The sequence below is a fragment of the Linepithema humile genome, chromosome 6 (genome assembly GCF_040581485.1).
Source record: "Linepithema humile isolate Giens D197 chromosome 6, Lhum_UNIL_v1.0, whole genome shotgun sequence".
Lineage (NCBI taxonomy): Eukaryota > Metazoa > Arthropoda > Insecta > Hymenoptera > Formicidae > Linepithema > Linepithema humile.
The window spans coordinates 13,243,328-13,267,816 of NC_090133.1; the positions used below are offsets into that span (position 1 = coordinate 13,243,328).

The window sequence follows — 24,489 nt, forward strand, 5'->3', positions numbered from 1 at the left end:
GCAAAAATTACGCTCGATCCACGCGCGCGAGCAGCAAAGTGAATCTAATAAACTACTTATTATGACTAAATTTCACGAATACAAAATGTCCATGAATGAATCAGTTACGCAGCACATCGCGAAAGTCAAAAACATGGCCCGTCAGCTGCGAGACCTAGAAGAAACAGTCTCCGATATTACTATTATGGCAAAGATTTTAGGCAGCTTACCGTCGAAGTTTAATGCACTGGTCACAGCGTGGGATAGTGTAGACGCGGACAAACAAACATTGCAAAGTCTCACGTCGCGACTCATTAAAGAAGAAAGCAGGATGACTACAACCGACGAGTCAGAAAGTGCATTAGCAGTGATAAATAAAAGTAAGTCAAATGCCGCGTCAACCATTTCTCACAAGTCTGCACAATCTAATCAACAAACCGTAGAATGTTTTTACTGTCATAAAAAAGGGCATATAGCGAAATATTGCAGAAAAAAGGAGATCTAAAACAGAAGCAACCGCAAAAGTCGCTGAAAGAAGAGGACACAGCAAACGTCAGCGCATTTATTGAAATAGGTGACTCATCTGCAAACATATCCATCTCGACTGAGAAATCTGCATGGTATTCGGATAGCGAGGCATCCAAGCACATGACCTTCCAAAGAGAATGCCTCCAAAACTTTGTTGAATGCAAAAATGAATATGTATCCCTTGGTGACGGAACCTCATGTGAAATCAAAGGCCACGGAACCGTACACATAAAATCGAACATAAATGGAAGCTGGTGTGATGGAAAACTGGAAAATGTTCTATATGTGCCTTTACTTAACAAAAATTTATTTTCAGTGGGAGCGTGTTTAAAAAGGGGCTATACTGTTATTTTCGATCAAGATGTTGTAAAAATAAGTTTAAACAATGTTCTCAAAGCTACTGGAATAAGAAAGGATAATAATTTATTCCAGATGTCATTTCGTACTGTCCTTAGGAACGAAAATTGTGCAGCCGTCGTTTCTAACCTGCAACTATGGCATGAGCGTCTTGGGCACGTAAGCTGCAAAACACTACATAAGATGAACAAGCAAGGATTGTTGCAGCTAGGCAAGGTGCCTGAGAATGTTGAATTTATTTGCGAGGCCTGCCAGTACGGCAAGCAACACAGACTTCCGTTCAAGAAAACCATCCCACCAAAGAACATGCAACCTGGTGAGCTCATCCATTCTGACGTGGGCGGACCAATGTCGGCAGAATCAATAGGAGGTTCCAAGTTCTACGTCAACTGGATAGATGATGTCTCTGGCTTCCGGCACATTTATTTCATGAAACATAAATCAGATGTTTTCGAAAGATTCAAGGATTTCCACGCAATGATACAGAATAAATTCGGTCGATCGATAAAAATCTTGAGGATAGACAACGGCAAGGAATACATTAACAATAATATGCGAAGCTATCTTGCTAAACATGGGATTCAATTAGAGACAACGCCAACACCATATACGCCAGAACAAAACGGAAGATCAGAGAGGGATAACAGAACTGTCGTTGAATCTGCCAGATCCATGTTGCATGCAAAATAACTCCCAGTTCAACTGTGGGCCGAGGCAATGAACACGGCGGTTTATGTTCTAAATCGGACGCCGACATCTCGTACCAAAGATACCACACCATATGAGATCTGGACAGGCAAAAAACCAGATCTTGCGCATATAAAGGTTTTTGGTTCTGAAGTCTTCACTCATATTCCCAAGGAACACAGAACCAAATGGGATAAGAAATCAAGAAAATTGATATTTGTTGGCTATCAGCGAGAGTCATCAAACTATCGATTGTATAACCCGGATACTGGCAAAATAATTGTGTCTCGAGCATAGACATAGGAATAAGGAGACGGAGCATAAAGTCTTACTTTAGGCGAGGGGAGTGAAGCCAGTTCCGCGGTGCGGGGAATAGCAGTCACGTGATACTTTGGTGCCACATTGATGATTGGTTGTAGCATAAATGCGCGAAATTTAAAAATAAAACAGATAATTTGTTTACAATTATAAGTATGACAAAATATTTTGAATAAAATAGAAAAACAATATTTTATCTATAAATCAACATGCTAAAATATTAATAATATACATATCATTGAGATATTAGAATTAAACAACTAAAAGTTATTAAATAATTTAAATCTATAGATATCAAAAATCTTTATTATTTTGTATATTTGAATATATTTTATTTGACAACAACGCAATAAATTTATAACAAAATTTTTCTTTTATCAATTTTATTGTTTATTATACGTACATTTATTGACCTTTAAATAAAATTAGCTTATTAAATACTTGCCGCATACTTATAGATGTATTAATAGCTTGTTTCGCAATAAAATGTAATTTTATTTTAATATATCTATTACATATTGAACGCATTAAATGAGTAATGTGATTCTCAAATGTACTTTGTTCAAATGTATGATTTTCTAAATTTTTAAATAATTTATGTCCAATAAAGATGTTTAAAACTTTGATTGTTAAATACGCAACAGTAAATTTTTTATTTATAAATGTATCACCACTTTCATATAATGCGTTTCTAATCATTTTTTCACATGCGTTACAAATAATTATTACATCATTAGATGGATATGTTAATCCGCCTCTATCTTTCTGAGCAATTAAACTGTCACTATACATAGTTTTGTTTGATTTCAATGCTTCTATACATTGATTGCATAAAATAGTTTTTTGTAATTGCATGACAACATATCCAGCGATATACACCGTCGCTTCTTTTGCAAATTCAGATAAATGTCTTATATTATTATATAATCATGTTCATTAAGGCTATTATCTGTTACAACTGTATCATCTTCAAGACAATGTAATCCACTAGACCACCAAATAACATCTTCTGAATTAACAGTCGTACTAAAAGATGATACATGTAGGATAGAAATTTCTTCTAAAACCACACAATTTCCGTTTGAAATATTTTTTAGTTCACAATGTACTAATATCTTTTTTATCGCAGCTTGAAATTGTCGAGCTGTTGGATTATTATTACCTCCTCCCCTTGATCTAATGCAACCAAATAGAAGCTTAATGTGGTCTTGATTTAATTTATAAAATGGAATATATTTTAATACGTCTTTTTCTTGACACCAAATTCTATATAAAATTTGTGCACTAGTTATACATATTAAAAATCCAAGAAATCCGGTTTTCCTACGACTTTTAAGCAAAAGATCTCCATTATTTGTTTTCAAAGATATTATGTAGGTTTTGCAAGTTTCAAATCTATCTGTAAATATTCTAATATTTTCCAAACATAACGCTTTTTTAAAATCCGTTTGTTTCATACTTTTAGAATTCAACATATCCCATACAGCACAAAACATTGCATTTACATTGCAACAATGTTACAATCTTGCAAGTTGCAATGTAATATTGTTGAGAGATTATTGGAACATTGAATTGTAATATTTCATGAAAATGTGACAGCAACATTGTAAAAACATTACAAGAGCAATATTCGGTAATCGCTATCTAGGGAGAAATACAGGTCGAAGAGACGTCTAATAGACATCGTCTATAGACGTCTATTAGATGTCTATTAGATGTCTATTAGATGTTTCTTTGACCTGTATTTCTCCCTGGGTAGTTCGTTCGTTTACCGCTATGCGACGCGCGTTGCAAAATCTATTTCGTATTTAAGTTTTAGTCATGATGATATAAAACTTCCAAAGAGTGACTAGTAAGGTTAAAAACCTTAGTAACTATTTTTATCAGTTAAATTTTTCTGATACGACCCTAACACAGGGAATTCAAATATTGAACTGATTTTTCAGAAATCGGACAGATAAATGTCCGAATAAATTGTGACGATGCGTTTCACACACCGTCCCTACAGCACCCGACCGCCCGAAGATAGGCTCGACGCCTATGACGCCCACGAGCGCTCGCGCCCATGCGACGCCCCAGCGTGGGGACCGCTCCCACCGCGCGACCGATACTCGCAGGTGGGAGGCCCAAGCCGGGTATAAAAGCCGGCTCGGCCAGCATAACGAGACCTGTCCCGATCCGAAGTCCTATCGAAGCACTGCCTCAGGGAGCTCCCGAGGCAGCCAACCGCTATTTCCGTCGACGAAGAGAGGTTGCTCCCTCTCCGAAGCCAGGGTGCTCCCGGTGTTCGGCCTTCCGCTACTTCCGTCGACGAAGAGAGGTTGCTCCCTCTTCGAAGCCAGGGTGCTCCCGGCGTTCGACTTTCCGCTATTCCCGCCGACGGAGAGAGGTTGCTCCCTCTCCGAAGCCAGGGTGCTCCCGGTGTTCGGCCTTCCGCTACTTCCGTCGACGAAAAGAGGTTGCTCCCTCTTCGAAGCCAGGGTGTTCCCGGCATTCGACTTTCCGCTATTCCCGCCGACGGAGAGAGGTTGCTTCCTCTCCGAAGCCAGGGTGCTCCCGGTGTTCGGCCTTCCGCTACTTCCGTCGACGAAGAGAGGTTGCTCCCTCTTCGAAGCCAGGGTGTTCCCGGCGTTCGACTTTCCGCTATTCCCGCCGACGGAGAGAGGTTGCTCCCTCTCCGAAGCCAGGGTGCTCCCGGTGTTCGGCCTTCCGCTACTTCCGTCGACGAAGAGAGGTTGCTCCCTCTTCGAAGCCAGGGTGCTCCTGGCGTTCGACTCTCACCGCTTCCGCCGACGAAGAGCGGTTACTCCCTTTCCGCGATCGGAGTATTACCGGTATTCAGACGCGACGCGATTTAGCGCAGCCGCGCAACTCCCCCCCGCACGCGAATTGTAAAGGCATCCGCCTACCCTCTCGCGACGCGATTTAGCGCAGCCGCGCAACCATTGTAAATAGTAAGTAAGATGAAATAATAAAGACTTTGAGTTAGATTAAATCGAGTTACGTCAGTCTGGACTTCCCCTTCTCTCGAACCCTGACTCCGGCAAGCCGATCCGCGGCGTCGAGAAAGGAGCCCCGTTACATGGCGCCCGAACAGGGACCTGACCGTAGGAAGTCCAGGCTGGTATAAAATTTGATGTCCCGGTGGATTGATTACCTGTCCAAACGACACGCGATCGAGGAATTGTCCGCCCACGGGTTACGAACCGAAGGTACCCTCGACGAATTACGGAAGCGACTCCGGCGCTTTGTCAGTCAAAACCCCGCGTTATTCGCGACACGCAGTACCGCCCCGTCCGATCCGAGTAGCAGCATGTCACTGGAAGCTAATACCCCTACCGCTGGCCCGTCCACCGCACCCGAACCGACCGTGATGGACCACGCTAAGGTCATGAACCAGATCCGAAAGTGGGGCCTACACTTCGATGGAAAAGATCCCCTCGCTTTCCTCGAACGGATCGAGGAGCTACGACACGGATACGGATATCGGGAGGATCAGCTGCTGCTGGGGCTCCCAGAACTGTTACGAGGCGACGCACTCCTGTGGTACAGGAACAATTGCGGCGCTTGGGCCACGTGGGCCGAATTCCGCGACCACCTCAAGACTCAGTATTTACCCCCGGAGTATCAACAGCAACTAAAGCGTGACGTACAGGGCCGTCACCAGCGCTCAGACGAACTTTTCCAAGTCTACGCCACCGCATTACTAACAATGATGCGCCGGGCCGGGGGTTATTCCCCTCGGGACCAAGTTGAACAGCTGTATGAGAACATGAAGCCCGGTTACCAGCTGTATCTCCAACTCACGGAGACGACCAGCATAAGTGAGCTAAGCGTAAAAGCCGCCCAGTTTGAGGCAATTAACCGGCGCCGCACCGACTCCCGTCCAGGACCATCGCCGAGCGCCAAACCCGCTGTAGCCGCCGCCGCCTATAGTCGGTCTGAGTGCTGCTGGCGCTGCAAACAACGGGGGCATACCCGTCAGGATTGCAAGCGCCCAGCAAAGAATTTCTGTTTCCGCTGTGGAAAAGATGGGGTGCTCACGCGGGATTGTCACCCGCCGTCGGGAAACGCGGAACGGGCCGGGGACGTCGCGGCCGTCGCCCAGCCCGACTCCCCTTAAGTTACAATCCCCGACCGCATCTACGAATTAGGATCCTACCCGGCCTACATCGGCCATACCCGATGGGCACTGCTCGATTCCGGATCCGAGCTGTCGTTTATCGACCCCGACACAGCCAGACAATGCGAAAGGGGTTCGTACCACCCGAAACCGACCAGCGACCAGGTCAATCTGGCCGACGGGACTTGCGTCCCCATCACCGAAACCATCGTACTACCGATAGTACTCCAGGGGCGGACCTATCACCACCGCTTCTCAATATTACCACACCTGGGCAGCCCAGTCCTGATCGGGATCGACCTTTGGGCCAAGATGGGGCTCACCTTGCCCCCTCCACCACCGACCGAACCACGACCAAGCTCAACCAACGGCGTCATCACCGCCGGCCTCAACGGCCGCACACTCAACGAAGAGACTCGTCTGAGCGAATTTTTAAACAGAGAACTGCCCGCGTTCGAGGAAATAAAAGGGCCTACTAACCGAGTAGCACACCGCATCCGCCTAAAACCCGTGGCCCCGATCAAACAAAGATATCGGCCTCGGAATCCGGCCATGCAGGCCATCATCGACCAAGAGGTCAAAAAGATGCTAGCAGAGGGCGTCATCGAGCCCTCTAGTAGTGCATGGAGCTCTCCAGTGGTGGTGGTCAAAAAGAGAGACGGGACTCACCGATTTTGCATCGACTTCCGCAAGTTCAACGCCGCCTCCGACAAAGACGCCTATTCGTTACCGCACATAGCGGCCACATTAGACAAGCTCCGAGGATCCCGATACCTTTCCACGTTGGACCTCAAAAGCGGGTATTGGCAGATACCGTTGACACCAGAAAGTCGCCCAGCAACTGCCTTCATCGTACCCGGGAAGGGTTTATTCCAGTTTAGAGTAATGCCTTTCGGCTTACACTCGGCGCCCGCCACATTCCAGAGATTGCTAGACTCAGTCTTGGGGCCGGAACTAGAGCCCCACGTCCTAGTATATCTAGACGACATTGTAATCGCCAGCCGTACCTTCGAGGAACACCTCCGGCATCTCGCGGAAGTCTTTCGCCGGCTACGAGAGGCCCAACTACGGCTAAACCGCGACAAATGTCATTTCTGTCGAGACAGCCTCCGGTACCTCGGTCACATCATCGACCGGCGGGGTATCCGTACCGATCCCGAAAAGGTGACCGCCATTACGGGATGGCCCGCTCCTACTACCGTACGCAAGGTTCGGCAGTTCCTGGGCATGGCGTCGTGGTACCGATGGTTCATACCGAACTTTTCAACCTTGGCCGCCCCAATCACGCGGCTCACGAAAAAGAACGCACGATGGGCATGGGGGGACGCAGAGAACGACTCATTCTTCCGCCTCAAGGAGGCTCTCACGTCGGTCCCAGTACTGGCCTGTCCGGATTTTACCAGACCATTCCTGCTCCAGACCGACGCAAGTTCACACGATCTCGGAGCCGTGCTGACGCAACAGCTCAACGACGGGGAGCGCGTAATTGCGTACGCCAGCCGTACGCTCAATGGCGCCGAGCGAAATTACAGCGCCACTGAATTAGAGTGCCTTGCCGTAGTCTGGGGCATCCGCTGAATGCGTGGCTATCTGGAGGGGTATCGGTTCACCGTATTTACGGATCACCAGTCCCTGAAATGGCTGCAACAACTAGAGGCACCCACCGGCCGCTTGGGACGTTGGTTGTTCGAACTACAGCAGTTCGACTTCAGTATCCGGTACCGGCGCGAGACACAAAACCAAGTGGCAGACGCGTTATCCCGGGAGCCCCAAATTAGCGCGATTAACCGTGAGCCTACCTGCCGATGGTACCGGCGGACTCTCGCTAGGGTGCAGGCTCACCCGACGGAATTTCCCGATTACAAGATCCGGGAGGGACGTCTCGTCCGCCACGTATTACACAGCCTTGATTTTAGCGACGTTCCTGCCGCAAATCAGTGGAAGCGATGCGTCCCCAAGGAACAAAGAGGGGACATCCTACAGCGCCTACACGACGCTCCGGCAGCCGGTCATCTCGGCATAGCGAAAACGGTCGCCCGCATTGCCCCGTTATATTACTGGCCCGGGATGTTCCGGGAGATCGCCAGATACGTCCGCCGCTGCCCCACCTGCTTAGCATATAAGGTGCCCCAGCAGCGACCCGCTGGGGACCTGCACGCCACGCTAGTGACCGCACCCGGGAAGCAAGTGTCCGTCGACTTAGTGGGACCATTGCCCCGATCAACCAGAGGGTATACCTGGCTACTAACAACCCAGGACCGATTCAGTAAATGGGTGGAGATGGTGCCATTACGGCAAGCCACGGCCCCAAACCTGGCCCGCGAGGTCACCAAGCGAGTCATCTACCGACACGGGTGCCCCCAGCAGCTAATATCCGACAATCGCACGCAATTTACTTCGCGCCAATTCCGACAACTGCTCGCCGCGTTCGGGATCGAACACCGAAACTCTCCGGCATACGCCCTCCACTGTAACCCAGTAGAACGGGCGAATCGCACAATTAAGACGATGATCGCCCAATATGTGAAGGAGCGTCACCGGGATTGGGACGAGCACATTGACGCCTTACAATTTGCGCTCAATACCGCCCGACACAAAGCAACCGGATATACCCCGGCTTTCCTGACTCACGGGCGGGAGCTAGCCAGGCCCAGCCCAGAGGATCGCGGACTGGTAACCCACCAAGGGACTCCGGAAGTCACCCGCCAGCGGCTAGAGGAGGCGTTCGAACTAGCCCGAATACACCTAGCCCGTGCCTTCCAACGCCAGGAACGGCACTACAATCTACGGTGCCGCGACTGGCGACCTCAAATCGGCGACCGGGTGTGGAAGCGGGACCGTCCCTTGTCCAACCGGGGCGAGGCATTCGCGGCCAAACTCGCGCCCAAATTTATCGGCCCCTTAACCGTTCGGAAAATTGTTTCGCCCGTCATCGTTGACTTACGCGACGCTAGGGGAAAGTGGCACCGCCACGTGCATGTCCAAGATTTAAAACCCGCGCCTTGATTGACCGATACCGCGGAACAGGCCGGAGAAAGAGAGAAAGAGAAGAAGGACAGACCGTAGAGTAATAAACCGAGTCACCGCGCTCAACGCAGGCCCCCCCCCCCCCACCGCCGGCCGACGCACATGTCGAACCACCCAGACACGCGCGTAAACAAGCTTCGCCCCTCTCTAACCGTATTCCAAGGGTGTTTTCCCATAAACACCGCAGTCCGCGACGCGACCGACCCCCACGGCCTATAAATAGGAGCTCGCGACAAGTTTCCAAAGTAATAGTATCATGTCCAACCGACGGCAAGCAGTTAGAAATTTGTTCGGCGAGATGTCCTCGGACAGCGCCGAAGACATTGACTCACCGAGGCCCACCGCCGCACCACCGCCCACGGCCGACAACCCCCGTCCGGCCTGCCGACTGCCGCGACCCGGGATCTCAGTACAGCGGTCCGACCGGGAAAACTGCCGGAAGGCAATTATGATCGCATCACCACCACCGCCACGACGACCCAGAAGCCGGGCCACCGTGGCCGCCGCTACGCTCGGCCGAACCCCGGCCCTACTGCCGACCAACCCGAGCCCCCGGACCCGATCGGCCCCCGCCAGAAGCCGAGAGCCGGAACCAGCGAAACGAGCCGCGCACACCGCAGCCCCGGCCGCCACCCGGTCCAGCCAGACCCCGACGTCCGCTCGGCCAGGGTACTTCACCAGCACCCGAATTGAGACCCGGCCTAATCCGGCTATGACGACGGTACAACTGGGCGACGGCACCACCGTCGAGGTTCCACTCATCGCCGCCCTCTTAGGCCGGAAATACCGCTTCACCACCGCAACCGGCCGGTGGATAGTCTGTTTCGACCGCCACGGCCGGCCCCGGGCGGTCCGTCAACTACCCAGGTCCGCGAGCGCACACAACACCGAGCATTAAAGCTCGTTTGTAAAATAGGATAAGAATAAATAGAGTTAAAATAGAAACCAGTTTTTCCTTCCTAGAATTAAGACCCATAGACCTAAGCAAGGGGATTCCGCTATACCCTCCCGTCGATTAAGAGAGGGGGTGATGTGACGATGCGTTTCACACACTGTCCCTACAGCACCCGACCGCCCGAAGATAGGCTCGACGCCTATGACGCCCACGAGCGCTCGCGCCCATGCGACGCCCCAGCGTGGGGACCGCTCCCACCGCGCGACCGATACTCGCAGGTGGGAGGCCCGAGCCGGGTATAAAAGCCGGCTCGGCCAGCATAACGAGACCTGTCCCGATCCGAAGTCCTACCGAAGCACTGCCTCAGGGAGCTCCCAAGGCAGTCAACCGCTATTCCCGCCGACGGAGAGAGGTTGCTCCCTCTCCGAAGCCAGGGTGCTCCCGGTGTTCGGCCTTCCGCTACTTCCGTCGACGAAGAGAAGTTGCTCCCTCTTCAAAGCCAGGGTGCTCCCGGCGTTCGACTTTCCGCTATTCCCACCGACGGAGAGAGGTTGCTCCCTCTCCGAAGCCAGGGTGCTCCCGGTGTTCGGCCTTCCGCTACTTCCGTCGACGAAGAGAGGTTGCTCCCTCTTCGAAGCCAGGGTGCTCCCGGCGTTCGACTCTCACCGCTTCCGCCGACGAAGAGCGGTTACTCCCTTTCCGCGATCGGAGTATTACCAGTATTCAGACGCGACGCGATTTAGCGCAGCCGCGCAACTCCCCCCCGCACGCGAATTGTAAAGGCATCCGCCTACCCTCTCGCGATGCGATTTAGCGCAGCCGTGCAACCATTGTAAATAGTAAGTAAGATAAAATAATAAAGACTTTGAGTTAGATCAAATCGAGTTACGTCAGTTTGGACTTCCCTTTCTCTCGAACCCTGACTCCGGCGAGCCGATCCGCGGCGTCGAGAAAGGAGCCCCGTTACAAAATAAAATTATATACAACATTATTCTAAGATTGCAATAACAATGCATTATTGCAAATTCATTACATTGCAATATTACTGTAATATTTCATTACAATCTTCCTAAAGGCGGACATTTTAACGTTGTTGCAATCCCACAGCAATGATGCAACAACATTTTGCAGTAAATTTGCAATATTGCAACATTGCGATGAAAGATTGATGCAATGTGTATGCAATCTTTGTGTGCTGTATGGGATCAAATAAATCATTAAAAGTGTTTAAAAATTTAATTGTAGCTTCAGCATATTTGAAACTATCCAGTTTTAATATATCTTTACAATATTGTAATGAATCTGCGACAGATCGACTCAGTGTTTGTGCAGCTAATCTCACTTTCATCTTTTGTTTACTATAATTAATATGTTGTACTCGCAATTTATTTCCCAAATGCATTCCTTCTGCTGTCTGTAAATTATACAATTTTTCAAGATATTTCCATTTGACAATTTTGCTATCTTTATTGATAAAATTTTTTAAATCCCCAAATGCATTTCTAAACAATTTTAGCATGTGGCAAGGATCTGGGAATACTACTATTGTTTCATTTGTAATTGGATGTTGAAATGTTGTCTGCAAGGATAAAACATCGTCAAAATTACATCCTAATTGTTGCATTATAGCAAAGTTAGTAGCTGTACCATCGCAAGTAACACACACAATCTGCATGCCAGCATCATGCAAAGAAGAAATACATTGCAAAGTAAGATTCTTTTTTTTTCTGCATTTACTTTGTCAACTAAGAAGTAAGCCAACGGAATTTTCCATGCACCATTTATGCACCATAAATACTAATGCCTCTTTTGCAAGAGTCATGTCAGCTGTATTTATGTTTTCACCCATATCTATATAGCCATTATATTTTTGACCATCATATTCTAAATGCTGACGGATAGCCATTTCATCAAAACAATAGTGATCCAAACAATTGATAATCGACACTATTTGCTCGTTGTCTAATAGCATTTAACGCTTCTAACATAATGCCAGGCTTTTCTTCAATGCTCTGATACCACTTAGAGATTGTTTTACAGTGTGGCAAACAATTATTAAATTCTTGACGTACATATTCATAAGCTTTCGGTGAATAATAATGTAAGGTCAGAGCAAATGATTTAAGTCGATTATCAAATTGTTTGTTTACACATTTGCCTTTATTATTACGCAATTGTCTTTCTAATATTTTAAAATTTGTCCCACCTATGTCTCGTAATATTTGTAGTTGTTCCATTTCCAATAGATTGTTTTTTTTGAGTAAATCAAGAATTGCCTTCAAAGAGATAATCCGTGATTTGCTTCGTCGAACCTTCTGTCGCAAAACTTTTATCTTTTTTGAATAAAACTTTCTTGTATCCTGCAGTTTTTTATGGAGATATATTTTCTCAAGAGAGTCATCTTCTCTCTGTGGAGACATACTTGTTGACTGATCTACAACTAAAAAATTTCAAATAATTTGTAAAACATTGTAATTTTAGAAAACATGTATATATTAAAATTGTATATATTATTAAAAGTAAAATAGTATAATATTAAAAATAAAATTGTATATATTATTAAATAAAGTTAAATATTTCTTACAATGACTGCTTCTAGGGATAGGAGATGTAGCTCTATCTATTTTAGAAGTTGTATTAAAATTATTTGAAACATGTGCAACCATATTTTCTACTGCATCTACTGCATCTACTGCATCTACTGCATCTACTGCATCTACTGCATCTACTGCAACGTGTTCTAAACAAGTAAACAAAAGATGTATGTATAAAGCGATATACAAGTCAAACTACATAATCTTGTAAATCATATAATAAATCAAAATGGGGAAAGTTACTTTATAAAAGTAATGTTATTACTAACGCGTTATTACAAAAAGTAAAATAAAAAAGTAACTTATAATAGGAAACTTATAATAAGAACAGCACTACAAAGGTATCTTTTCCCAATTTTAATAATAATATTATTTGATACCTGTGTTCGGTAGTGTATTTGGTCGAAGTCTTTTCGTATTAAATGACAAATCAAAAGCATCTTTGCTAAAATGTGCGGAGCAAATTCTAGCTCCAGGTGGAACTGACTCCATATTTAGCTTTAAAATGTCCAACTATAACATTTTTAATTTTTCATTCTTTGGAAATCTATTGAAAAAGTTATATTACATGTGTAATTTATATTATTTCTCTCATTTTGATATAATCTTAATACATGTAAATAGAACATAATTTTTTATCTGTGATATGATATTATTATTTTTCTTATTTTCTTTTAAAATCGAACGACTTGCCGTCCGATTTTTGCAATTTTTTACAATACACAGTGGCATTGTGATTTGTGATTTCTATGCACTATGTTGCACTGTGATTTTAGGTTATTCTTATTCGGTCAAAATAAAATATTACGCTTGCGCAAACTTTAGCCAATCATCAATGCGGCACCAAAGTACCATGTGACCGTAGTCCCCGCTCCCCGCAAGCGGCTTCACCCCCCGCGGCTTACACTCCGTCTCCTTATTCCTATGTTTATGGTCTCGAGACGTTAAATTCAGCAAATCTCAAGATAAAGAAGTTAAGCTGGCAAATGATGTCATATCGCTTCCATTGAATGAAGATCAGCATCAGGAAGATCAAAGGGAAATTGAGGATTTACCCCTGGAAGACCGACCAGAAAGAGCATGCGAGAACGAGAGCTCAAGAGAAGAAATTGGTCAAGAAGATGAGATGCAAGGCCGTTCCCTGAGAGATAGAAATAAAATCAAGAGACCAAATAGATATGAAGCCAATCTAGTAGAGTCAAATGAACCGACTACTTTTCGAGAAGCGATCTCAGGAAAGGATGCTGTACAGTGGACCGAAGCAATCAATGAAGAGTTAGATGCGCATGACAAAAATAAAACTTGGAGACTGATTTCTCTACCAAAAGAGAAATCGACTATAGGCTGTAGATGGGTGTTCAAACTTAAGGAAACATTGCCCGAAAGTAATTTGCGCTACAAAGCTCGATTGTGTGCAAAAGGCTTCACGCAGAAACCTGGTATTGACTATGTGGAGATCTTCTCACCGGTGGTTCGGTATGAATCAATACGGACCTTCTTAGCTATGGCGGCAGAACGAGACCTGGAGATAATGCAATTTGATGTAAAAACTGCGTTTCTGCATGGAGATCTTCAAGAAGAGATCTATATGGACGTACCAGAAGGTGTCAACGCAAGTAAAGATCAGGTGTGTCGTTTACAAAAGTCACTATACGGTCTTAAACAAGCCTCGCGGCAATGGAACTTTAAATTTGATTCTTTTCTAAAATCTTTTAACTTTGTCCAGAGCAGTGCAGATTCGTGCATATACAAAGAATATTTTAATAATGTATCTGTTTTTCTAGCCTTATATGTAGATAATGGATTGTTACTAGTTGAATCGAAGGATGCGCTCGATAACGTGCTCAATGCACTCAAAAGTTCTTTTCAAATTACTGAAGATGATCCAAGTTCTTTTGCTGGTATGCAAATACGACGAGAGCGTGACAAAGGAATAATCTCAATAATTACTGATAAGAGTTCTTGAGCATTTCTTGATATTAAATTCTTATCCTTTAATTCAAAGAGCAAACCTTTGAGATCTGTCACTTCCAGTTTCTCATTGCTTTCCTTGGAAACTTTAAATCGTTGGGATCGCAATCGCCAACGAATCGAGAATTGTCTCTTCGGATCTTTTTCGCAGAAGAGTCTCAGGTTGAGCACTAGAATAAAAGAATTGACAAAAGAAAAAATCTATTAATTTAAATTCAAATTATAAATGCAATTTAAAAATTAACTCAAATTATCCTGTTTGTTCATAACTTCTTCTGACTGTACATCTATTGCATTGAATGACACATCAAACATTGATTGTTTATGATGTATTGAGTCAGTCATGTAAACGTTTCCTCGATTGTCTCAAAACTCTCTGAAATATCTCGGAATCTTCTGAAATATAATTTATAAGTATTATGTAAATAATAATAACTAAACAACAACCCAGGTAGCAATGTTTTAATGATATCTTATTGATGTTACAAACGTAATTAAGACGTTATTAAGAGGATGCTGAAGTGACGGGCGAACTCCGACGCGAAAGCGCCATCATTTCGATAGTACTAAAAATGAAATGACATTATCGGCGCAGCCTACGGATCTATGCCGCGTAGGTCCGTGTGTACGCATTTGTTTGTAGTGGTGACTCACTACACTGACGTGTGGTCTGTGTACGTGTGTCATCGGAAGTTTGTAAACAAACGATGCTTGCGCTTGTTTCCTCGACTGAAATTTCGTTGCAAGGCTGCAATATAATGTCCGAGAAAACATAAGCGTATACAAGGTGTCAAATAAATACAAACTAAATATGACAAAATAATAAATGAAAAATATACATATAATACTATATATATCACTGAAGAAAAATGTCATATACTTTTCTTATTTTTATCCTTATGTAGTAAATACTAAATAACTAATTAATCAATTAATTAATATATACATATACACATATATTCAATAAATAGTTATCTTTATTTTGTATTTTATATGATAATGACTGAAATAATGGAAGTATATATCATTTCAGTTATATAAAATACAAAATAAAGATAACTATATTCAATATGTATATGTATGTATTCAATAATTAATTAACTTATTTATTTATTTTGTATTAATTACATAAGAATAAATTTAGGAAAAGCATATAACATATTTTTCCAATTAGATATATAGTATTATACATACATTTTTCAAATAAAATATTTTATCATATCTAACTTATATCTATTAGACACCTTGTATAAGTCTATTTTGTCTCGTATGTACATCATTCAGCCATACGCTAGAATTTTAATTGCGAGAAAAAAGGTTAAATGACCTTATAAATTATCTGATAAAATATAAACAGACCACACGTGCAGTAAATTGCTAACTAAAATAAATACGTATTTCTTCAAATCTGTCAGCTGACGTTAGATCGCCTATGACAATATTTCTTAAAATCTGCCAGTTCACGAATAAATCGTCTTTGGCTCTCTTTTTTCTAAACGGTCAGCTGACGTTAGATCGCCTCTGACAATATTTATTAAAAATTGTTAGCTGACGTTAGATCATTTCTGACAATATTTCTTACAATTTGCCAGTCCACGAATAAATCGCCTTTAGCTCTCTTTTTTCTAAACGGTCAGCTGACGTTAGATCGCCTCTGGCTATATTTATTAAAAATTGTCAGCTCACGATAGATCGCCTCTGACAATATTTCTTACAATTTGCCAGTTCACGAATAAATCACCTTTAGCTTTTTTTCTTCTAAACTGTCAGCTGACGTTAGATCGTCTCTGACTATATTTATTTAAAATTGTCAGCTCACAATAGATCGCCTCTGACAATATTTCTTACAATTTGCCAGTTCACGAATAAATCGCCTTTAGCTCTCTTTTTTCTAAACTGTCAGCTGACGTTAGATCGCCTCTGACTATATTTATTTAAAATTGTCAGCTCACAATAGATCGCCTCTGACAATATTTCTTACAATTTGCCAGTTCACGAATAAATCGCCTTTAGCTTTTTTTCTTCTAAACTGTCAGCTGACGTTAGATCGCCTCTGACTATATTTATTTAAAATTGTCAGCTCACAATAGATCGCCTCTGACTATATTTCTTACAATTTGCCAGTTCACGAATAAATCGCCTTTAGCTGTCTTTTTTCTAAACGGTCAGCTGACGTTAGATCGCCTCTGACTATATTTATTAAAAATTGTTAGCTGACGTTAGATCGCCTCTGGCTTGTCTTATTCTATATTGCCAGTCTACAAGAAAGCCGCCTCTGGCTTGAAGACAAGAATAAGAATTTTCTAATGCCAGTCCACGAGAAAACCGCCTCTAGCTTGAAAACAAGAATAAGAATGTTCTAATGCCAGTCCACGAGAAAACCGCCTCTGGCTTGAAGACAAGAATAAGAATTTTCTAATGCCAGTCCACGAGAAAACCGCCTCTGGCTTGTCTTATTCTATATTGCCAGTCCACGAGAAAACCGCCTCTGGCTTGTCTTATTCTATATTGCCAGTCCACGAGGAAATCGCCTCTGGCTTGAAGACAAGAATAAGAATTTTCTAATGCCAGTCCACGAGAAAACCGCCTCTAGCTTGAAGACAAGAATAAGAATGTTCTAATGCCAGTCCACGAGAAAACCGCCTCTGGCTTGAAGACAAGAATAAGAATTTTCTAATGCCAGTCCACGAGAAAACCGCCTCTGGCTTGTCTTATTCTATATTGCTAGTCCACGAGAAAACCGCCTCTGGCTTGTCTTATTCTATATTGCCAGTCCACGAGGAAATCGCCTCTGGCTTGAAGACAAGAATAAGAATTTTCTAATGCCAGTCCACGAGAAAACCGCCTCTGGCTTGAAGACAAGAATAAGAATTTTCTAATGCCAGTCCACGAAAAAACCGCCTCTGGCTTGTCTTATTCTATATTGCCAGTCCACGAGGAAATCGCCTCTGGCTTGAAGACAAGAATAAGAATTTTCTAATGCCAGTCCACGAGAAAACCGCCTCTGGCTTGAAGACAAGAATAAGAATTTTCTAATGCCAGTCCACGAGAAAACCGCCTCTGGCTTGAAGACAAGAATAAGAATTTTCTAATGCCAGTCCACGAGAAAACCGCTTCTGGCTTGTCTTATTTTTTATTGTAAGATACTTTTATTACGTCATATGCTCTATGTATATATATAATGTATATTATATGCTCCATATTATCTATATTCATATCAAAATATCTTTCTAAGAAATTGACATCATTTTGTATACTTTTTTTACAATAAATGTATGATATATGCCATATTTTTTATTTCTAAAGCATGAAATATAAAGATATTTTTATTTTTTTGTGTCTATTATTTGTAAAATAATCTTGATAAAAGAAACAACATTAATTTTGCGACTTGCAATAATCTGTTTTATTATATGCTTCTTTTAAATACTTACAATTAGCCTTATTTTATGTGATTAACTTGGTATTTAAAATACGTATCAAAATCGAAAATGTATTTGTATTACAGTAGAAACGAAACATTCTTGTCTTACAACAGAGAGAAATGGCAAAATATAATATTGTCTAAAGTACAGTCTAATAAAAACTGTTAAAATTGAACATTTTATAAAACCACTGTGATTCATGAAAAATCAGAACTATTATTTAAAAAATATAAACATATTTCGACTGTGTGTTTTAAACTGCACCACACATTCAAAATTCACAGAATAAAATTATTTCTGCAAAGTTGTGTATAATATCAGTGGAAAAGTGATTTATTTGTTATTACATATACATGATATTTTATCATTCCTCTCTGGTGTAAGACTACAATGTTTTTTTTCTACTGAACTAGAAATTAATTTTACATTTTGATGTGTATTTTAGATACCAAGGTAAACGCATAAAATAAGGCTAATTGCAAGTATTTAAAAGAAGTATATATTGAAACAGATTATTGCAAGTCACAAAATTAATGTTTTTTTTATCCAAATTTTTTTACAAGTGATACATACAAGAAACTAAAAATACCTTTATATTTCATGCTTTATAAATAAGTTATATGACATATACATTTATTATAAAAATATATACAATATACAAAATAATATTAACTTTTTACATAGATACTTTGATGTGAATATACATAATATGGAGCACATAATATATATAATATAAACACATGAAACACATGAATAAAAGTATTTTACAGAAATTAGAATATGAATGTATGTAACTAAATAATATAAATATTTGCAAAAATGTTGCAAAATTTATGTATAATACATACAATTTTTATCCTTCAGAGTGCCTTCAACCCATTTTTTTCAGCCGGGTTTTGTAGCACATAACACAAACACACACACACACGCACAACTAACACACATAACTAACCTAAAAGATTCTGTATATGACAGATAGCACTGAGAACTGTATAGCGCCTCTATCCCAAAATCGCGGAACTAATCTATAGCTCTTTTTTACCATTTTCTTCTATATTGCACGCATGCTTTGAATAAATCTGGAAAAGTATGGCATTTTGAAAATAAGTCTCTAAGCTCTATTTTTTTGGTTTTCCATTATTGTTTCATACGCTCTTCTTCGGCACACACTCTTGTTTTGCAGATTGAAGCAATATAATTTTGATATAAAAGATATAATTCTTTGAGGTGACATTGTCGATAAATTTTCAAAAATTTTTTTTATTTTTTGGTTTAAATTTCACTATCCACCGAAAGATTAGCATGTGCACTTTACTTACACCAAAGGATTTGTAATTCTATCAAAGCAATAAAAAATGCCATACTTTCCAGAAAATTAGAAGTTTGGTCGGTAACAATATGACTTCAGCATCCTCTTAAGATATCATTTGACGTCATCTTGCTACCTGGGAATTCTTACTTTGATTCTCGGAATCCAAATATTGTTGGTAGCGATCCTTTTTTAATGAGTCTTCATAGATTCATACCACCAGAAGGATAGAAAAAGCATTCTTTTAAAAAGTGTTAACTGCAGAGAACTGATGTTTTTGCAGGTAAAAAATTCGGACCTACAGCATTACACCATGCCTTACGGAGAGTTTCATTGTGTGGGAATCTATTAAAAACAGTTGCAAAAGACTAATAAATTTACTAAAATGTTAAAAATAAATTAATTTTTTCTTTTTTTAACTTTTTTCAACTACTGCTATGATATCTGCAAAAGATTATAAATTATTTTTAAGGTTATACTTACTTGTGAAAGGAAATATTATTATTCTCTCTAGCTTTTAATTTGAAACCGCAAATGCAATAAGTTTTCATTGTTCACACGTTACACGTAAATTAAATTAATAGGCAAAAAATTTGTATTTGCACTATCCCATACAGCACAAAACATTGCATTTACATTGCAGCAATGTTACAATCTTGCAAGTTGCAATGTAATATTGTTGAGAGATTATTGGAACATTGAATTGTAATATTTTATAAGAATGTGACAGCAACATTGCAAAAGCAATTATTACAAGAGCAATATTCGGTAATCGCTACCCAGGGAGAAATACAGGTCGAAGAAACGTCTATTAGATGTCTATTAGACCTGTATTTCTCCCTGGGTAGTTCGTTCGTTTACCGCTATGCGACGCGCGTTGCAAAATCTATCTCGTATTTAAGTTTTAGTTCTTTATGATGATATAAAACTTCCAAAGAGTGGCTAGTAAAATTAAAAACATAGTAACTATTTTTATCAGTTAAATTTTTCTGATACGACCCTAACACAGGGAATTCAGATATTGAACTGATTGTTCAGAAATCGGACAGATAAATGTCCGAATAAATAAAAATATATGCAACATTATTCTAAGATTTCAATAACGATGCATTATTGCAAATTCATTACAATGCAATATTACTGTAATATTTCGTTACAATCTTCCTAAAGGCGGACATTTTAACGTTGCTGCAATTCCACAGTAATGATGCAACAACATTTTGCAGTGAATTTGCAATATTGCAACATTGCGATGAAAGATTGATGCAATGTGTATGCAATCTTTGTGTGCTGTATGGGATATTTGTATTTGTATTTGAAAAAATGTCAAAGACTCACCGAAGAGCGTCTACGCCATGGAGGAGCATTAGGGTGAAATGATACGGAAAAGAGCTGCGGAACGGAGAGTGCGTCATTGAGACAGCCAATCACAACTATTGCGTACGATTGTATTCCGCAAGTGATTTCATTCTTAGGTCGAATTCCCACTGAGCGCGTCACGCGTCAGCGTCATCCGTTGCGTCACGAATTAACCAATCAAAACATCCTATTTTATTGCATTATTTGCCGCGCGAATAAAATGAGATGTTTTGATTGGTTAATTCATGACGCGGCAGATAACGCGACGCGTGACGCGCTTAGTGGGAATTCGGCCTTAGACGATCGAGCGTTAACCGTAGAGACCCTAAAAAAAGAGACTCGCCAACTCGTCACGTGACTGTTAGTGGACTCTGATTGGCTGGTGTATGGATCGCACATTTGTGCCCCGTGTGCACCATAAAGCTACATTGAACTACACTATAACCTATTTTAATGAAGTGTGATGTGGTTACGTACGTAATGATTAGTGATGATTATATACGGATATATATTTTTAAACATTTATTGTTGGTAAATTAATTATCTTATCTAAGTAAAATTATGAGAAAGAGCAATATATATTGTTATAAAAAAGCTTTCAATTGATAAATTTAGACGCTTTATAGTAAATAAGTAGTATGAAAGTTAGAGATCTATTTCATTAATAATATAATTCTTATCATAGATTTGGATCTTATATTTTGCAATGCCATATACATCTGCTGCGCATCGAGGTGCTTCAATAAATCCGGTGAAGGATATGCATTAGTGCGATTCCCTAAAGAAGACCAATATCAAAAAATATTCCTTGCTTGCAATTTGTTGTAAGAATTGTCAGAGGGACAACGACAGAAGCGTGATGGTATTGCATCTTTTTTTATTTCTTTCCGGCGACCCACTACCAAAAAATCGGATGGCTCAAAGTGTACCTGGAAATGGAGAAACACTTTTAAAACTATTTTTATTTGATTTTGCATAACATTCTTATGATGTACACTCACTTCACACAATCTAAGATTTTCCAGAGAACGTTTTGACGCATTCTCGCCCCAAACAGCATCTGACCATGCTTTTTGATATTGGTCTTCTTAGGGAATCGCACTAATGCATATCCTTCACCGGATTTATTGAAGCACCTCGATGCGCAGCAGATGTATGGCATTGCAAAATATAAGATCCAAATCTATGATAAGAATTATATTATTAATGAAATAGATCTCTAATTTTCATACTACTTATTTACTATAAAGCGTCTAAATTTATCAATTGAAAGTTTTTTTATAACAATATATATTGCTCTTTCTCATAATTTTACTTAGATAAGATAATTAACTTACCAACAATAGATGTTTAAAAATATATATCCGTATATAATCATCACTAATCATTACGTACGTAACCACATCACACTTTATCAAAATAGGTTATAGTGTAGTTCAGTGTAGCTTTATGGTGCACACGGGGCACAAATGTGCGATCCATACACCAGTCAATCAGAGTCCACTAACAGTCACGTGACGAGTTGGCGAGTCTCTTTTTTTAGGGTCTCTAGTTAACCGCGATGGCCTATGTACCGGAAGCAAAATTCTGGGCGGGAAATTTTGAAATGGTCATAGGCGTAATTTGTTGGTTCCCAATCTGGGTGATCAACAAATTGTATCCATTTCTTCCGTCTTTCCGGATCTTTCGGAAACCTGAAGGAATATTTTGTTACAAAGTTTTATCATTTTTAAACGTTTGTTTAGAACATAACGCTCTACATAAGCATAAAAAAGGCATTTGAAAGCAGCGTTTCCGAAGCATTGTTAATTTTATTTACTTACATGTGAAAAGTTAAAGATGTATTTTTGGATTTCGATTTTGATTGACCACAAATTTTGCAACTACCCATTTTTTAAAATAATTACAATATAAAAGGTCTGTTTTTTTTAGCTGAACTGGCTGCACTAATTCAGAGTTTATCTTTCTTCTTTCAATGTAGAGGAAAAAAGATAAACTCTGAACTAGTGCAGCCAGTTTAGCTGAAAAAAACAGACCTAAAGTCAATTTGGGTTCACTCATGTGTCAAGTGTCAACACATGGAGGCAGCCATATTAGGTTTTTTGCCCGACGGTAGCGCATTATGCGTTAAATCTGTGCGAAAAGTGGCCTGTATTTCGTCACATCCGTTACACTACCAAGCATTGTCTCCATCACCTAATGCTCTCTCCAGGTCCTCCATGGTCTACGCATTGCGCGCGCAACAAGAGTGAAATAAAAAAGCCTCTTTATTCTCACTCTCATTAGGTCTATTCTTTATAGCTGAACTGGCTGCACCAGTTTAGAGTTTATCTTTTTCCCTCCACATTGGAAGGAAAAAGATAAACTCTGAACTAGTGCAGCCAGTTCAGTTATAAAAAATAGACTTATTGGTAGTTTTCCACCAAGAGACACAAGCGACACAAAAGTATTATTCTCTCTGTTGTTCATTGAATATCGAACAAAGACAGAGTGATACTTGTGTCGATTTGTGTCAACTTGTGTTCTTTGCTGGAAAACAACCATTGTCAGTTCTGCTGCCTTCACTAGTTTACACGGGAAATAATAATGCTTGCGGGGTCCAATGCAATCGGACATAAATGCAAACCCACGTGGAATCGTATAATTATAAACTTCGTTTCGCATCTGAAGCACCGGATGATGTGAGTTGGACCTTGCTTTGCACGAAAAGTTGCAAATCCACGTAGAATCAAGTCATTAGAAGTAACGTTTTTAAGATTAGAAAAATTGTCACAGAGCATGTGTCCGATTTCAACCACCGTGTGTCCGTTTTCTATAGTGTCCGATTGGGCCTGTGTCCGATCGGGACTGTGTCCGATCAGAAAATATCTTCGTGTCCGATCGGCAGTGTACGCAATCGGAACGATTCCCTTACTCCCCTTAAAAATACCCGATAGAAAGAAAACAGATAAATTATTATTTTGGTGTTCTATATGTGTGCTGAGTTTCAAAAAATTGGGTAGATTCATTCTTAAGAAATATTGTTTTAAACATGTGTAAAGTCGTATATTTGCGTAAAATTTTAAAAATTTTGAAAAAAAATGAAAAACTCAATTTAAACTAAAAACAATGACAGATTTTTTCATACTTCGACATGAAACACAACTGTAAAAAATTTAAGAAAAATCGGCGTCTGACGTTCCCCAAAGTTTACTTATAAGAGTACGTTTTATTAACATACATAGTATCAGAAAATTACATTCTATTTTGATAACTTATTAACATTATTTGATATTATTTTGTTAATTTTTTAATAAGCAACGAATGCCGGCCAAAATTTTTTGATGATTACTCAGCATTATGAACTCGGAAATATATATCAAGGTCAAGGCCATGGAAATTGCATTCCCTGTTATACATAATTACTCAAAAAATTTATCCATACAAAAGCATGTACCAGAGAATGTTTTTTGGAATTAAACAAAAATTATTTTAGAAAAATTGTAAAGGAAACAAAATAAAACTCGTAATAAAAAAAATTAATATAATAAGATGGTATAAATAAAATTTCGAGAAAAATGTCATTTTCATAATAACAACATAAATGTTACTAAAAATTACGATTTTTAGCGAATTTTTCTTTGATTCTTTGAAAATGTTTGTGCACTTTTTGTAGCAAGATTCGGATTTAATTTTCATAAAGAGATTTCAAAAAACTGCTCTTGATTTTTAAATAACAAATGAAATGCAAAGTGGTATTATTTATTATTTTTACTTATAATGTTTTATTTAAATCATTATATGGTGCTTCTCAAACCTTTAATTAAGGTAGATCGATCAATATCGTAATAATCAAAAGAGTGTTTATACTTTTATCTTCTAATAAGATATTATTTTAATGTATTTTAAGTATTATTAATTTTATTTATTCGGTATAA

At 40.6% G+C, this 24,489-nt stretch overlaps 2 protein-coding genes and 1 long non-coding RNA gene across 4 annotated transcripts; all 3 read right to left on the bottom strand.

The window, feature by feature from the left end:
* Nucleotides 1–4,055: 4,055 nt before the first annotated feature.
* Nucleotides 4,056–5,184, bottom strand: LOC137000710 (sericin-2-like). Its single transcript, XM_067358052.1, has 2 exons — nt 5,158–5,184; nt 4,056–4,613 (listed from the first exon to the last, which is right to left on the bottom strand). Exons 1-2 carry the CDS (start codon nt 5,182–5,184, stop codon nt 4,056–4,058), a joined length of 585 nt encoding a protein of 194 aa, XP_067214153.1.
* A 5,952-nt stretch (nt 5,185–11,136) lies between these two features.
* LOC105668103 (uncharacterized) lies at nt 11,137–20,727 on the bottom strand. 2 transcript variants are annotated; one of them, XM_067358010.1, is made up of 5 exons: nt 18,753–20,725; nt 12,889–13,055; nt 12,499–12,654; nt 12,121–12,354; nt 11,137–11,493 (listed from the first exon to the last, which is right to left on the bottom strand). In XM_067358010.1, exons 2-5 carry the CDS (start codon nt 12,998–13,000, stop codon nt 11,465–11,467), a joined length of 531 nt encoding a protein of 176 aa, XP_067214111.1. In that variant the 5' UTR covers nt 13,001–13,055; nt 18,753–20,725; the 3' UTR covers nt 11,137–11,464. The 2 variants fall into 2 exon arrangements, 1 of the variants encoding a protein (XP_067214111.1); XR_010890945.1 differs by lacking the exon at nt 12,889–13,055 and having other exon boundaries at nt 18,753–20,727.
* A 78-nt stretch (nt 20,728–20,805) lies between these two features.
* On the bottom strand, nt 20,806–23,694 carry LOC105668993 (uncharacterized). Its single transcript, XR_001100195.2, has 3 exons — nt 21,910–23,694; nt 21,574–21,755; nt 20,806–21,501 (listed from the first exon to the last, which is right to left on the bottom strand). It is a non-coding gene; the product is annotated as an uncharacterized lncRNA (long non-coding RNA).
* Between the last annotated feature and the right edge of the window lie 795 nt (nt 23,695–24,489).